This window comes from Artemia franciscana, chromosome 13 (assembly GCF_032884065.1).
Source record: "Artemia franciscana chromosome 13, ASM3288406v1, whole genome shotgun sequence".
NCBI lineage: Eukaryota > Metazoa > Arthropoda > Branchiopoda > Anostraca > Artemiidae > Artemia > Artemia franciscana.
In genome coordinates, this window is record NC_088875.1 from 26,484,763 (window position 1) to 26,502,503 (window position 17,741).

Below are 17,741 nucleotides of genomic sequence, written 5' to 3' on the forward strand. Positions count from 1 at the left end.
GTAATTGGGGGGGGGGCAGCTGAGGGGAACCGGAAATCTTAGAAAATACTTAAAGCGGTAAGATCAGGATGAAACCGGATGGGAAGAATAAGAACCTGTCTAAGACACGTGACTGACATAATCGGACCGAATCTGCTCTCTTTGGTGGAGTTGGGGGGGGGGTAATTTTGAAAATTGAGGTATTTTTAACTTACGAAAGGGTGACCAGATCTTAATTAAATTTGATATTTAGAAGGGTCTTGCGCTTTAAAGCTCTAATTTTAAATTCCGACCAGATCCTGTGACATTGGGGGGAGTTGGAGGGGGAAACTGGAATTCCTTGAAAACTTGAAAATTGGGGTGTTTCTATTTTACGAATATGTGATCGGATCTTAATGAAATTTGATATTTAGAAGGAATTTATGTCTCAGAGCTCTTATTTCAAATCCCGACTAGATCTTTTGACATTGGGGAGAGTTGGAGGGGGAAATATTGGAAAACACTTGGAGTGGAGGAATCGGGATGAAGCTCGGTGGATAGAATAAGCAAATGTCCTTGATACGTGATTGACGGAACCGTACTGGATTCGCTCTCTTTGGGGGAATTGGGGGAGGGGTTCAGCGATTTGGCGAGTTTGGTCCTTCTGGGTGTGCTAGGACGATGAAAATTGGTAGGCGTGTCAGGGAGCTGCACAAATTGACTTGATAAAGTCGTTTTCCCAGATTCGACCATCTAGGGGGTTAAAGGGAGAGGAAAAATTAGAAAATATTAGGTATTTATAACATATGAGTGGGTGATCGGATCTTAATGAATTTTGATATTTAGAAGGACATCATGACTCAGAGCTCTTATTTTAAATCCTGATCGGCATTAAGCGTCTTATTTTCCTTTTAAATCAATCTATTGGTTCATAGAATTTTGCTAGAGCCCATATCATATGATCTCTTGGCTCTTAGCTCTTCTTGCCTCGTCACAAGTGCCATATGAGCTCTTAGCTCTTGTTAATTATAAGAAGAACCTGTTCTACACTTCAACTGTTGGAATAATAAGAGAATGGTTTCTATGTCATCATTGTGAAGGCAATGACTATTATGATTATAAGCCTAGCTTTTTATTTGGCTGTTATGGAGAATAAAGATTTATTGTGGGACATTGCAGTGAATAAGCAAATTGAAACACGTGCATTTTATGTTATGAGTGAAAGAAGCATTATTGACTTAACAAAAAGATATAATAGAAGTAAAGTTCCACTATATTGTAAGAAATGTGACCCTGACTTTTCATTGCAAGACGAATATATAGTGAATCCAAATCATCCATCACTACTACCTGTTTTCGATGAGGATCTACATCTCAAGGAAGCAATCTGAAGACAACGAAAAAATTTTTGTATATTTTTTTTTATCAATAAATCAAATTTATTATTAGAACGCTTTATTCTTAAGGCGCTAGTATACACGCTCTTTCTAAGAACTATTTTTGGTAAACAAGTTAGAAATAAGGGTAAAACTTGACATATCTCCTAGCCTGATTAATGCCATCGAAAAGGATCTTAAAAAAGATTCTGTCTTTACATACAAGGAAAAAAAGGATAGAAACAAGAAAATGGCACCTAGTGGCCCTAAAAGTATGACAGGAAAGCTACATCCTGCCGTGAAAAAAGTGGGGTAGCCTAATAGCAATGCTTCTTGACACTTTTCATGGTCTAGTGAAATTTATTATTTATTTATTTATTATTACGAATAGCGGTAAGCATCAATGCTTGTCGCAAAAACACAAAATCATAATACTAATCTAAAGTAAATTGGCAACGACAAACTAAACAGCAAAAACTTCTAAATAACACGAAACTACACAACAAAAGCGTCTAAGTAAAAAGGCGTATTTACTAATGCATTCTTAAAAATTTCTTGGCAGATTCGGCAGCTTTTGGAGTTCTTTCGGATTCTCCTACTGGCAGCTTTGGGACTTTTTCCATGCCTGGCTATACCATATCGGGAAAGCTAAAGACCCGCTGAAAGGTTATAGGAAAGGTACACCAAAAGGAGAGGGGAGCTGCTGGATAGTGATTTGTGACAGGGAACTACCCAAGGGTTTCTACTCTGATGATTCAGACACCTCCGACCTAGTGAAAGGTTTACTCAAGAGATCCTTTCCTCTTCCTAAAACTGCTCTGTTCTTCTCTTAAAACTTTACTTACAGCATCTCTTAGTTTAATTCAGTAGCATTATGCTAACAACTTTGCTTCCTACAGAAATCAAGATATTTACTCTATATTTGCCAAACTCACTCTCATCAATCTTTTTTATGAAGGGCGCAACTAAGTTTACCTAAGATCACTAGGCCCTTCGTCTTTTTCAAAAATCGTATTCAGAATATTCAGTAATTTATCTCTTAACTTTGCTGCTACCATGTTTCAAAATCTCATTTACCACATTATCAACACCTGATTATTAATGTTTGACCGTATTAGTTCTGTCTCTTGTATTATTTTCATTCTTTTTATTTATTTTCTCACAATTTTATTGCAGTTTTCATCTTCTCAATATGTCTTGTTCATCTTTCTTGACATTTTCATTGTCACTAATTGAGATCCCGTGCCTCTCGTTAACTGCGATTAGTCTTACCATCTTACCATTATGCTCTTTGATTGTATCTTGCAGATCCTTGGCAATCTTTTTAACTCCTCAACTCACAGTCTAAAGCCTTCTCTACCTCCCTTACTTTCGTTTTATCCTCATATGGTCCATGACTCGAAATCAGAAATATTGTGAGGAGCCTATATTTTCAAGGTTTTTACAAAACGATCCCATTCCTTTTAAACTACTCTTCATTATAACTAATATATTTGTTTTACCAGCGCTTTCAGGTGTTAAAAACATTTTTTATAGTCATCTTGAAAAATGGCGGACAATTTTTGTTTCCTTTTTCTCTTGACCTCTTCTATGTTGTCTCAGTGTCGTTTAATGTCTTGTTTGTTTATTTTTGCTAATTTATTCCACTTTCTTGGTTGTCATGGTGGATGTGTCAATGATTTGACGAATAAAACCACACTGTTCAATATACTTATCTTTTCCAATTATTAAAGTAAAAAAAATTCTCCAAAACAAGTTTTTCAAAGAAAAGTAAAGAGCTTCATTAAGCTAAAAATGAGCAGATATAAATTTAAATAACCTTCCAAGCGTGAAACTGCCACAAATCATCTTCAATAAATAAATGACACTTAAAACGAATAGAAATTATAATAAATAACCAAGTTAAACTCAAAACTAGAAAAATTTAACACAAGTAGGCTGACAACCCCCATCCTTTTTCAAGACCAGAACATAATTTGCACTTTACTTCGAACAAAATACATTTTAAATATTTTGCTTTAATAAATGAAAAATTTTCAAAACTTTAAGGAATAATTATCAGTATATGTATATTAAACAGACAATATATATATATATATACTAGCTGTTGGGGTGGCGCTTCGCGCCACCCCAACACCTAGTTGGTGGGGGCGCTTCGCGCCCCCCCCCCCCCCCAAGCCCCCCCGCGCGCGTAAGTCGTTACGCGCCATAATAGTTACGCGCCATTGTAGTTGTGTCCCTATGTCCCACCTGTGAATATAGATATATATATATATATATATATGGTTTTAACTACGTAAAACTTGCGAATATACAACATTCTTTGCTGTCCCATTGTCTTTGCATATAAATAGATTGTCAGGTTTACCGACTCTTGAACATGCAACATATAATGGTCCATGGGAAAACAATCTGTATTCAGATCTATACCTCATGATTCTAATGATTGCCCTTGAGCTTTGTTGATGGTGATTGCTAATCGACCATTCCCTGTCCCGGTGTCCCGGTCGTCATTTACATCCCCCTGTTTCCCCCGGTGTCCCCGTTGTAGTTGTGTCCCTGTGTCCCGGTCGTCATTTATATTCCCTGTGTCCCGGGTCCCGGTCATCATTTGTATCCCGGTGTCCCGGTCTGTATATACATTCGTTTTTTAGTTTTGTTTTTCTCCTTTATTTTTTTCCTTTTTTTTTCTTTTTTAGCTTATTTAGATTTTTAGATTTTTTAGTTTTTTTTATTAGTTTTTAGTTTTTATTTCTTTTTAGTTTTTTTGTCCCGGTCGTCATTTATATCCCCCTGTTTCCCCCGGTGTCCCCGTTGTAGTTGTGTCCCTGTGTCCCGGTCGTTATTTATATTCCCTGTGTCCCGGTCGTCATTTGTATCCCGGTGTACCGGTCTGTATATACATTCGTTTTTTAGTTTTGTTTTTCTCCTTTATTTTTTTCCTTTTTTTTTCTTTTTTAGTTTATTTAGATTTTTAGATTTTTTAGTTTTTTTATTAGTTTTTAGTTTTTTTTTCTTTTTAGTTTTTTTGTAGTTTTTACCTTCTTTTTAGTTTTGTTAATTTTTTTTTTTACTTGTGTCCTGGTCGTCATTTATACTCCCTGTGTCCCGGTGCTTTGTTGATTGCTAATCGAACATTCCTTTTGTCCTGGTCGCTTTCTCTTTGAGTGTCGTCATTTATTTTTTTCTTTTTTAGTTCTTTTAGTTTTTACCTTTTTTAGTTTTTTTTTAGTTTTTTTAGTTTTTTACCTTTTTTTAGTTTTTTTAGTTTTTTTAGTTTTTTAGCTTTTTTATTTTTTTTATTAGTTTTTAGTTTTTTTGTAGTTTTTGCCTTTTTTTTAGTTTTTTTAGTTTTTTAGCTTTTTTATTAGTTTTTAGTTTTTTTTGTAGTTTTTGCCTTTTTTTAGTTTTTTTAGTTTTTTAGCTTTTTTATTTTTTTTATTAGTTTTTAGTTTTTTTTGTAGTTTTTGCCTTTTTTTAGTTTTTTCAGTTTTGACGTCACCTGATCCAGTTTTTTCAGGTGACGTCACCTGATCCACGATCCACAGATCCACAGACAACTTATTTTTATATATATAGATAGTTGTTTTTTTTTTACTTATGTCCTGGTCGTCATTTATACTCCCTGTGTCCCGGTGCTTTGTTGATTGCTAATCGAACATTCCTTTTGTCCTGGTCGCTTTCTCTTTGAGTGTCGTCATTTATTAGTTTTTTCCTTTTTTTTTTAGTTTTTTATTGGTTTTTACCTTTATTTTAGCTTATTTTTCAGTTTTTTCCTTTTTTTTAGTTTTTTTTTATTTTTTATTTTTTTTAGTTTTTTACCTTTTTTTAGTTTTTTTAGTTTTTTTAGTTTTTTAGCTTTTTTACTTTTTTTTATTAGTTTTTAGTTTTTTTTTTGTAGTTTTTGCCTTTTTTTAGTTTTTTCAGTTTTTTTTTTAGTTTTTTATTGGTTTTTACCTTTATAGTTTTTTTAGTTTTTTAGCTTTTTTATTTTTTTTATTAGTTTTTAGTTTTTTTTGTAGTTTTTGCCTTTTTTTAGTTTTTTCAGTTTTGACGTCACCTAATCCAGTTTTTTCAGGTGACGTCACCTGACACATCCATCCACACATCCACAGACAGACAGACAACTTATTTTTATATAGATAGATATATATATATATATATATATATATATATATATATATATATATATATATATATATATATATTTATTTATAACCCACTTATATATAAAGATAAATAGTAGAATAAACACAAACAAAATCAACAATAACAATGCACAAAAAAATCCAATAAATCACCAAAACGATTAAACAACAATAATATTAAATAAATAAAATGTAATGAAAAAACCGAATTAAACCATGATGAGGTGACAAACGCCGATACGCTGTTTCCGAAATCTTTTTGTGTAAATTAGTCAGCTTTTCAGTAATGTTTGGGAGGTGAAACTTACTTATTATTTTTCTATTCCTATACCAAATAGGAAGATAAAGAAGATATTTACAAAAACGGAAATAGGCCACCCGAATATAACTAAAATCCTTATTTATAAGTATAGGATAAAGTCCAGAAAGGTAAAGAACAAAGGGATCTGAAAAAGTAGAATACGGCTTTCCAAGGGCAATACGATTATATCTGCCTCGATTAGCTCCAATTTTAGAGTAACCAATCTGGATCTTCGTTCTAGCATCCCGGACGGCACGCTCGCGAAAAGTTTTTAAATTTTTGGTAAGTGTAATGCCCAACCACCGTATTGAATCTACAAGAGGGATTGAAACAATTTTAAAGCTTAGAGGTTTAGGAGGGAATGGAGAATTGAAAGAAAGATACTCACTTTTATCAACGTTAAGCGAGAGACCGATTTTAGTAAAAGAATAAGAAACTTTATGAACCATCTGCGATAATCTGAGTGTAGACCGGCTAATTAGAAGAATATCATCAGCATAAGCAAGGTATTAAATATCAGTTAACCCAACAAAACAGATAGAAGATATATTCTTAAGAATACTAGAAATACAAAATTTAAAAATACTTGGAGATAATACTGCACCCTGCCGTACCCCCCGACGAACAGGGACAATAAAAGAAGAAACGATGCCATTAGTTTTAATTCGAAGATAGGATTTACCATACCAAAACTTAAGAAGAAAAATTAGCGAAAGGTTAATGCCGTGACTATAAAGAGAATAAAGAGCAAGACTGTGTACACTAATATCGAAAGCCTTAGAAGGATCAAGGGCCCAAATGTGAAGACCATACCCTTTAGCAGAAGTATTTTTAAAAAGGCAAGCCAGATCGAGCTGGTTCTCCCCAAAATTAGCATTCAAATTGATGAAAGGAAGTAGGATATATTCAAGGATTTTACTAAGATTACAAGTAACCATGATTGGCCTGTAAGAAGAACAGTCCAATGGACTCTTACCTCGCTTAAGAACGGAAGTGACAGTTCCACACAAAAAGCTATCAGGAACAAGAGAACAACAAATACACATTTGGAAAAGCAACTGTAAATGGAAAAACAAAGACGGGCAATTTACTTTTAGACGATAAACACTAATTCTGTCAATACCAATAGAGCTTGATTTCAATTTCTTAAGAGATGCAATTACAGCATCAACAGAAACGGATAGAACTTGTGCCTGAGTCAAGGAAGACGGGAGAACCGAATCAAGCAACTTTGAGTAAAATGCTTGCACTGCATAATTCACTTTGGAAAACATAACTGAATAGTGGTCAGACCACGCAGCTGGCGAGATGGTGTAATTAAGATTTGCTGAGTTATGTAATTTAGATGAAATAATCACTTTGTCCCATTCATTCTTGTTGGTAAGACAATCTGACCTTTTATATCGGCTTGATCGTAGACGTTTTTTAAACACACGCTTAGTTTTTTGCTTTATTTCAAAAACATTTCCGGATTGTGGTTGATTATTATCAATCCATATCCGCAGCCACAATTTGGCTTTATTTTTCACAATTCTCAGTTCAGGGTCGCACGACCATATTGGTTTCCTTGTATTTCTTCTCACTCGCTCCTGAGGGACGGCAACCTCCTCAGCAAGTTTTAAACACCACATAGTTTAGTTGTAGTACTGACTACTGATTCAGTTCATAATTGCTTTTTGTAGAGCGAACATTTAGCTGGAGTAAATGAAAGAGTACACGTAAAGAACCAAGGAGTATGGCCAGAGTGGTAATATATAGTGACATATTAGCATTTTTCCAGGTAATCCGAACAAACCATTTAGAGGCAGGGGAATCTGCCTGGGCTGAACTATTTGTTCTAATCAAAAAGTAGAGTGATAATGGAAGGTGATCAATATCCTGCTCATCTTTGTGGACGTGCACTGTTGAAGATGTAATAAACTGGGAACAAATCACATGATCAATATCCGATAGGCTGCCAGAATTATGGACTTATGACAAAGATAGATACTTCGTAATTATTAATCCACTGTCATTTGCTTTTTCTAGTAAAGTGCAAATTATGTTCTGGTCTTGAAAAAATATGGAGGTTTTAAGCCCTATTAAGTATAATTTTTGTTTATTTTGAGTTTGACTCGGTTATCTATTGTAATTTGTGTTCGTTTGGGTTTTATTTATTTATTGATGGTGATTTGTGGTAATTTCACGCCTGAAAGGCTATTTGAATTTATATCTGCTCATTTTTGGCTTAATGGAGCCCTTTACTTTTCATTGAAAAACTTGTTTTGTGGAAATTGTTTTTAAATTAATTTCTCTTCGTTTTTTATTGACATAGTCTTCCTCATAGAAAAAAATAGACTTTATATCTATAAGAATTCATAGTTTGACTTGATCTTTGTATGCTGGAGAAACTTTTTCAACAATATTTAATCTTGACACAAATAGACCCAGTATTGTTTAATTTGATTTTATACCTCCTCAAGTTGACCCGAACATCAAACTTAATATTATTCCCACAACATTCTATCTATGCTCTTTGAAAACCTGGATAAACTTACAGTCTCTTAATTTATTTAAATTGTAAGAACAGAAGTAGTAATAGTTTTACCCCCAAAAGTTTCAACTTAGTTCACCAAGTCGTTCTTGTGATATTGCTGAGGTGTCTTATTGGCAACCGTACATAAATTATCTCTTGATTTAGTTTTAAAGAATAATGGGTCAATTGCGTAATTGTGGGGGATTGACATACCCAGTATCCCTTGAGACATAGTTCCTGGACTGTCTGACTATGCTCAACAAAATACGTTTCTCAAAATTTTGACTGAATGTGTTTGGAAAATGAATAGGCTTGGGAGAAGGGCTGCTTGGCCTCGAGTCTCTTTCTAATTTTAGAGGGGGCACTAGAACTTTTAATTTTGGATCGAATTAGCTCCTTTAAAAGTTTCAATGATATTTTTAGCTATTATATAGCGGTGCTGCTTATGATATTGCTTATATGCCCTTTTGAAAATCCACACGCGTATAGTTTTTTTTAGTTTATTTCCAACTCCCTCTAAACGTTCCCTAAAAGCCTCACCTTAATACCCTTAGTGTCATGAGTTACAGTAACTGTAGTGGTAGTATCAAAAGCATACATATAGTACCTTCTGGCTGGTTCAACATCCTCCACAACTTACCCTTGTCTAACTTGATGATTTAAGGCGTTCTGGCGATATTGCTTTGTCACCTTTTAGAAAATCACATGCCCATAGTTTGTTTGATTCAGTTCACTGTCCATCTAAATATTCCTTAAAAGCTTCACCTTAATATTCTTAGCTTGTGTTGTAGCAATAGTCGTAGTAGGAATAGTATCAGTATGCATACAACACCATTGGTTTCTTCTCCAACATTTTCTTCGATACTCGCTGAAAGTTTCAACTTAATACCATAAACCAAGTCTGAAGCGTTTCTGATACCTCCTCTTGACAATCTGTCTGGGCATAGTATGTTTCGATTTAGTTTCATACAGTTTCAATTATTAGAACAATAAGAAGCTTTTTTGAAAGTACTAAAAACTTTAATGTAAAGAGGGAGGTGCTGAGGAGGGGGTATCCCCCCATATATACGTATTAATTTCTGTTCGTTTTAAATTTTAATATTGCTCCTTATTTTCAGGTGAGAAAACTTTTTTTAATTTAATTTTTTAATAAGCCAATTAATTTACAATATCTAGGCTTGAACTGTTTATAAATCCCCAAATATTTTCTTAGGCTACCTTTGTTCTACCAAAACAAAGGGTCTTCATGGTTCATTGGGATGGGGAGATTCTTTTTATAATTGTATAATGATGCATTACTGCTTGATGCTTGATATTTATGTCCAGAATCATTTCCTAAGTTTTCTTGGCTTGTTGTTTTTTTAAATCTTTTCCGTAATTCAAGAAGTAATGTATCATCATCATGTTTCTTGCATTGTACCCATTGGCTGCTGAAATTCCATGTTATGCTTCGAAAAAGCACATAAAATTAAATTCACATAGTGACAGCACAGTTTAATGTTTTAAAAGCTATTAATTTATTGCACAGCTAGATTATGAAAGGTATCTAAATTCCAAGAAGCTTTTCTAGTTCCAAAGAGTTGTTTTGGTTTGTTTCCCTTTAGAGGCAGTAACTTCTGAGCAGAAAGGACAAAGTTTCTTTTCTCTAGAAACAAAAGGAGAAGATAAAAAATTCAACCTTTGTAGAAGCAACTGAATTGTCATATGAAATTGCAGAATGTCACTTAAGTTTTATTTTGTTATATCTACTGTTATTTCAGGAAGCTCCAGAGTATAAGTGAAGCAATAATTACTCCTCTTTTTGCAATATTTGTTTTCCTCTTTGAGTGATTTAAATTGCCATAATTTTCTTATGACCATTTTTGAAGGAAATGATCGGTGTGATAGATAATCAAAGAGCACTGATGTTGGAATGACGATAGCTTTCAACTTTATATAGTGAACAGTAAAATTCTCATACCTAGTGATAGATTTTAAGCTTGTTTGAAGCAATCCATCGAGACTGTTATAAACTTTTGAATTTATTCCTTTTTTTAACACTTTCAGCCACAATGAAGGAAGAAGAGATGGATGATTTCTGTGTTAAATATATATCAGCCTATAAAGCATCAGACTATGGAACGTTGAAGTTACTTCTACATAAGAAAGATGTTCAAGAAGTTTATCAAGACCGGGCAATGTTACTTATTGACTCAGTTTGTGGTTATTTTTTGGAAAAGAAAAATCCTAGCTCCGAACTTGAAGAACTAAGTGAAATACTAATTAACCAAATCATAGAGCATTCAAGACCAAAAGAATCGTTAATTGCATTACTCGAACATATTGAGAGGTGTGGATTAACAAATAAGTTTGCTTTGATGCTCAGACTTGTTCAAAAATCATTGAAAAGATTTGACCATCAGAAAAGAATTTTGTCTACTACATGGGCTCTCCAGTCCATATCTGATATCACTATGAAATTAGAGCTGCCTGATTATTCAGGACTCGATGAGAAGGAAAGGATTCTTGTTGATAGCTCTGAGGAGAATTTGTTTATTGTAGATTTTCTTAAACAAATTTACTTGTTTTTAGAACCCTTTATTTCAGAAGTATGTGTTCATACTAATGTACTGAATGGCTTTATAATAACCAAAACAAGGCATACTTTGCAAAAAGGGATTCTTGTAGTTTTTGAACATCCACTTGTGTATTTAGATTTACATTCTACCACTGATTCTTCTCCGAAAGTGATGAAGTATGTGAGGCAAATGATTAAGCTACTCTCGGAAGTTCAAGCAGATTTTCTGAAGTTGCTTACATATGACAAAGTGAAGGATCCAACTGAAGAAAAGAAGAAGTGGAACTTGGCTTTAGCCAATCTCTTTTATTTACTTCTTTGTGAGGACGTCACCTTTTATTTACCACTTATATACTCTCATTTGTATTTGCTTGAGTGTGCTTTGCCTTTCATTGCAGAATTATTGGAAAATTCCAATAGTATGGTGAGATTAAAGGGTCTTTATATATTGCAATCATTTATGCCAAAAATAAAAAAAGAAAGCCTAGGTTTTATGCATTTCTCTCTGCAGGATCATTCAAAAATGTATAGAAACCTGCAGTCAACCATTATTTATGCAGATTTACAAGATGTACGGAGTCTTGCTTTGAACGTCTATGAACAATATGTGAATCTTTTTGATGTTAGTGCGCAGTTCATTTTGCTGAGACAAGTTCTGAATGTTTCCACGCACTCTGGATTAAGAGGTAAAGCTATTACAATGATTAAAGATCGGTTTGTTCGTTGTTACAGATATCGACTAAGTCCCATGTTTGAACGGTACTTCGAAGGCTTGTTGACTCAGATGACGCAATTGAGGTGTGGTATTGAAACTGACTTGCTTGACAACTATGACGAAATATTTGCCAGTCTTAATGCTTTACAATGTTTTTTGATCATGGACAGTGTAAACAATTTAGGGTTGAAAAACATGATACCTTCAATACAAGAATCATTTTTGAAACCTTTGCAAAAAGGAATTGACTTATCCAAAGCCCACTGGGATTTGAAATTGAGGGAGCTTAAAGAAGGGAATAAAGCAGATGCTCCTCCTTATGATATTGTTGTCAGTGGCCAAAAGCTTGGTGCTTTGAGTTTGGAAACGCAGAAAGAAATTGTACTCAAGGGACTTCTTGACATGGATTTTATGAATGCAATTCTTGCCAGAACTAATGAATGTGTCAGTGCCTATCTGAATAAGCATAAATAGAACTGTGTAATTTAAATGAAAAGCTTTATTTAAAACTTTCTATCAGCCATCAGCAGATTCTTTGGTTCGTACTTATCGGTTATATAATAAACACTCGGGAAGTTGAAGTTCGATTAATGCTAATTAAATAAAACAAAATCGGATGAAAGTATAATAGTTTAGAAACAAATTTGGGCTATATATTTGCACATTAGGGTCGGGTGGGGTTGGGTAGAGCATAGCATATATTAAATACTTAATCTAATCTTATCTAACCTAACCAAAATACCAACTAATAAAATATAGCTACAATTTATTTTTCAACCAAACCAAAGCTAATTGTGTGGTACATAGATGTTGTTTGACTAGTTTCTTGTATCATATTCGCAACATCCACGATTGGAATTCTCGAGTGTTTGCTATATAACCGATAAATTTTTCTTATTTGCAATTTATGCCGTAGAAAGGAAGTGCAATTGTAACGGTCGAAAATTCTATGAGGACAGTAATAATTTTGTGAGAAAATACTTCTTACTCATGCTGTGGTTGGACGTTATTGTTATTTGAATTAAACTAAAAGCTGAAGTTAGATAAGTGATAGAATACTGTGCTGCCGTTTTCTATACTAACCTCATTCCCTCTGCTGTACATTGTTTTGTAAAATAAGTAAAGAAATGGAAAATTATGAAGTATATTTTTAGATGTTTAATTTTACATATGTTTTTTTAAACATTTGAAAGCTTACAGAGATAGATTGATTGTTTCTTAAGTAATTACAATTTTTTGCCGGACATGCTGGCCATAATTGTATGGGCGAAAGTGTTTACAACACAATGAAGGGAGACTCGGGGATTAATCTCTCTCCCCCCTTTTTTTCCTGTTTTCCTGCACAAAATACTAGAAATGGTTTTTTCTGTAGTGCAATATTGTGATAAAGCACACTAGAACTATACATTTTTGTTTGAGTAAGCCCTCTTCCGGTATTGAACGACTGCTGGTTTGACTCTGGTTTCTTCTTGTGAAAATTAAAAAAATCGTATTTTTAAAGACAGGAGCTTGAAACTTCTGCTGTAGGACTCTGAGATCTATTGATTCAACAACACTGATAAATTCAACGTTGTTGAATTTGACGATGTAATCCGCTCAAAGATTGCTCCCCTTTTCGGGGTTTTCACAATCAACATAAAAAGTAGATGTTGTTGCTGCACTGAGTCAAAAAACTGGTTTAAACAATTAAGGTAAAGAACAACATTATAACTTAAAATGAATAAGAATAATTTTATATATGGAGGATTACGCTCACTTAAACTTTAATCGTCATGCTGAAGTTTGATTATTGCTTTTCTCAAAGCATTTAGAGGGCAGCAAATATAGCCAGTTGGTAACTGCAAATGTTTTATTTATCAATCACATTTCAAAACGTTTGAACTAAATATGTATTATTTAGCCTAAGTCCCATACAGTAAATAAATTCTTTCATTCTTGAAACAATCTTAAATTTACCTGAAGAACCTGAAAACTGTCGTTTCTGAAAACCGTGGCTTTTAAAGATGCATCTTTTGGTTGTTAAGATATGAAGTTTTGGGGGCAGTATCACATTTTTCCCAGTGTTGCAAATCTGGAAATGTTTTTCATCCATAAAATTACACCTTCTCGAGCTGCTTTTAGCATGGGACAATTCTGCTGATGTTAAGGTTAAGATTTACCACTAGGCCCCAACCTAGGGGTGGACAATGCCAGAGGGTGCAATAATTATCAATGAGTGATTTTTCTGGTACTTGTTAATTATTGAGGACACACTTAAGAATTTTGATTTGCAGATCTATAAAAACTGGTTTCATACTTTGGTGACAGAATGCATTGGACTTGTACAATTTGGGCTATATATATGCACATTAGGGGGTGGGTGGGGCTAAAGCATTTGGACAGTGTCCAGTTAGAAAACAATTCCTACTTCATAAAATGCAGAATAATTGTAGCAAATTTTGCATGCAGACCCGCTATACATTACCCCCCCCCCTAATATGCAAATATATAAGTCCAATTTATTTTGTCATCCGTTACTTACCTTTCTGTCTATGAGACCGGTTTTCTCACATCTAATATTTAGATCCAGAACTCGAGTTTCTTCTGAATAATTAACAAGTACCATTTTCAAACAGTTCGTGTTAACGAACTGAAATAAGGAGCGACCCGGCTTAATAGTAAACGAAACTAAAAAACGGAGTTTTGATACCAATAGTTACATCAAAAGAATCGAATTTTAATGCTGGTTTTATATATATATATATATATATATATATATATATATATATATATACATATATATATATATATATATATATATATATATATATATATATATATATATATATATATATATGTTTCATCAAGTTTAGTCTTACCCATTAAAAGTTACGAGCCTGAGAAAACTTGCCTTATTTTAGAAAACAGTCCCCTATTATACCCCCTAAAAGTCATTAAATCTTAACGAAAATCACACCGTCAGATTCACCGCATCGGAGAACAGTATGTAGAAGTTTCAAGCTCCTATCTACAAAAATGTGGAATTTTGTATTTTTTTTGCCAGAAGACAGATTACGGATGCGTATTTATTTGTTTGTTGTTTTTTTTTTCTCAGGAGTGATCGTATCAATCCAGTGGTTCTAGAATGTCGTGAGAGGGCTTATTCTAACGGAAATATAAGTTCTAGTGCCCTTTTTTAGTGACCAAAAAATTGGAGGGCACCTAGGCCCCCTCCCACGCTAATTTTTTCTCAAAGTCACCGGATCAAAACTTTGTGATAGCCATTTTGTTCAGCATAGTCGAAAACTTTAATAACTACGTATTTGGGGATAACTTAATCCACCACAGTCCCTGGGGGAGGGGCTGCAAGTTACAAACTTTGACCATTGTTTACATGTAGTAATGGTTATTGGGAAGTGTACATATGTTTTCAGAGGCACTTTTCGCGTTACGGTGGGGGTGGGGATTACCTGGGAGGATTTTCCCATGGAGTAATTTATCATGAGGGAAGAGAATTTCCACGAAGGGAACGCAGTATTTTCTAGCATTATTTATAAAAAAAAATGAGAAAATAAATAAAAGAAAAGTTTTTTTCAACTGGAAGGAAGGAGCAGCATTAAAACTTAAAACGAACAGAAAATATTACGTTCGTCTCCTCCACAATACCTTGCTCTTTATGCTAAAGTACTTTCAGTAATTTCAACTATTTATTCTACGGCCTTTGTGATTCAGGGGTCATTCTTAAAGAATTGGGACGAAATTCAAGCTTTAATGTAAAGAGCTAGGTATTGACGAGAGAGCGAACCCCCTCATATCTATCTATCTATATATATAAAAATAAGTTGTCTGTGTGTCTGTCGAGTGACGTCATGTCATCATGTCATGTCGTCATGAAGTTAGTTGTCGTCATGTTTGTTATGACGATGACGTCATTAAATGTATGGTTCGAACCTTGGCTAGGTAAAAACTACAAAAAAAATGAAAAAAGGTAAAAACTACAAAAAAAACTAAAAAGAAAGAAAAAAACTAAAAACTAATAAAAAAACCAAAAAAGCTAAAAAACTAAAAAAAAACTAAAAAAGAAAAAAATAAAAAAAGGAAAAAACTGAAAAATAAAGGAGAAAAATAAAACTAAAAAAAATAAAAAAGGTAAAAAACTACAAAAAAACTAAAAAGAAAAAACTAAAAAAAAAACTAAAAAAAAGGTAAAAACCAAAAAAAAAAACTAAAAAGGAGGAAAACACAAAAATTTATTTCATCATATACCAATTCAAAAACGAATGTATATATAGACCGGGACACAAATGACGACCGGGACACAGGGAATATAAAAAACGACCGGGACACAACTACAACGGGGACGCCGGGGGGCACAGGGGGATATATAAATGACAATCACCATCAACAAAGCTCAAGGGCAATCATTAGAATCATGAAGTATAGATCTGAATACAGCGAAGAATGTTGTATATTCGCAAGTTTTACGTTGTTAGAAACATATATATATATATATATATATATATATATATATATATATATATATATATATATATATATATATATATATATATATATATATATATATATATATATATATATATATATATATATATATATCTATATATCTATCTATATTCACAGGTGGGACACAGGGACACAACTACAATGGTGCATAACCAATATGGCGCGTAACGACTTACGCGCGCGGGGGGGCTTGGGAGGGGGCGCGAAGCGCCCCCACCAACTAGGTGTTGGGGAGGCGCTTCGCGCCACCCCAACAGCTAGTATATATATATATATATAAATAAGTTGTTTCTGTACTGACGTCATGTTTGTCGACTGTCAACTGACGTCATGTTTGTCGAGCCGACTGACGTAATGTTTGTCGACTGACGTCATTATAAGGATTGAGTATTATGCCGTCATGAAGTTGTTTGTCGACTGACGTCATGTTTGTCGACTGACGAAATTACATACCGGGACACAAATGACGACCGGGACACGGGACAATTAAATGACGACCGGGGCACTCAAAGAGAAACTACAGACTGGGACACCGGGACACAAATGACGACCGGGACACAGGGAATATAAATGGACACCGGGAATATAAATGACGACCGGGACACTCAAAGAGAAATTATAGACCGGGACACGAATGACGACCGGGACACAGGGAATATAAATGACGACCAAGACACTCAAAGAGAAATTACAGACTGGGACACCAGGACACAAATGACGACCGGGACACAGGGACACAACTACAACGGGGACGCGGGGGCACAGGGGGGATATATAAATGACGACGGGGACACAGGGAACGTTCGATTAGCAATCACCATCAACAAAGCTCAAGGGCAATCATTACAATAATGAGATATAGATCTGAATACGGATTGTTTTTCCCATGGACAATTATATGTTGCATGTTCAAGAGTCGGTAAACCTGACAATCTATTTATATGCACAGACAACGGGACAGCGAAGAATGTTGTATATTCGCAAATTTTACGTAGTTAAAAACACACATATATATATATATATATATATATATATATATATATATATATATATATATATATATATATATATATATATATATATATATATTATATATATATATATATATATATATATATATATATATATATATATATATATATATATATATATATATATATATATATATATATATATATATATATATATATATATATATATATATATACTAGCTGTTGGGGTGGCGCTTCGCGCCACCCCAACACCTAGTTGGTGGGGGCGCTTCGCGCCCCCCCCCCCCAAGCCCCCCCGCGCGCGTAAGTCGTTACGCGCCATATTAGTTACGCGCCATTGTAGTTGTGTCCCTATGTCCCACCTGTGAATATAGATAGATATATATATATATATATATATATATATATATATATATATATATATATATATATATATATATATATATATATATATATATATATATATATATATATGTTTTTAACTACGTAAAACTTGCGAATATACAACATTCTTTGCTGTCCCATTGTCTGTGCATATAAATAGTTTTTCAGGTTTACCGACTCTTGAACATGCAACATATAATGGTCCATGGGAAAACAATCCGTATTCAGATCTATACCTCATGATTCTAATGATTGCCCTTGAGCTTTGTTGATGGTGATTGCTAATCGACCA

At 33.8% G+C, this 17,741-nt stretch overlaps 1 protein-coding gene across 1 annotated transcript in view; it reads left to right on the forward strand.

The window, feature by feature from the left end:
* The window catches only part of LOC136034728 (uncharacterized), a 54,579-nt gene that overhangs the window by 12,883 nt on the left and 23,955 nt on the right, over nucleotides 1–17,741 (forward strand). Inside the window, exon 2 of the mRNA XM_065716094.1 lies at nucleotides 10,345–11,541. Within this exon, the coding sequence (XP_065572166.1) occupies nucleotides 10,350–11,541 (1,192 nt within the window). The 5' untranslated portion in view covers nucleotides 10,345–10,349. The remainder of the gene's footprint in view (nucleotides 1–10,344; nucleotides 11,542–17,741) is intronic.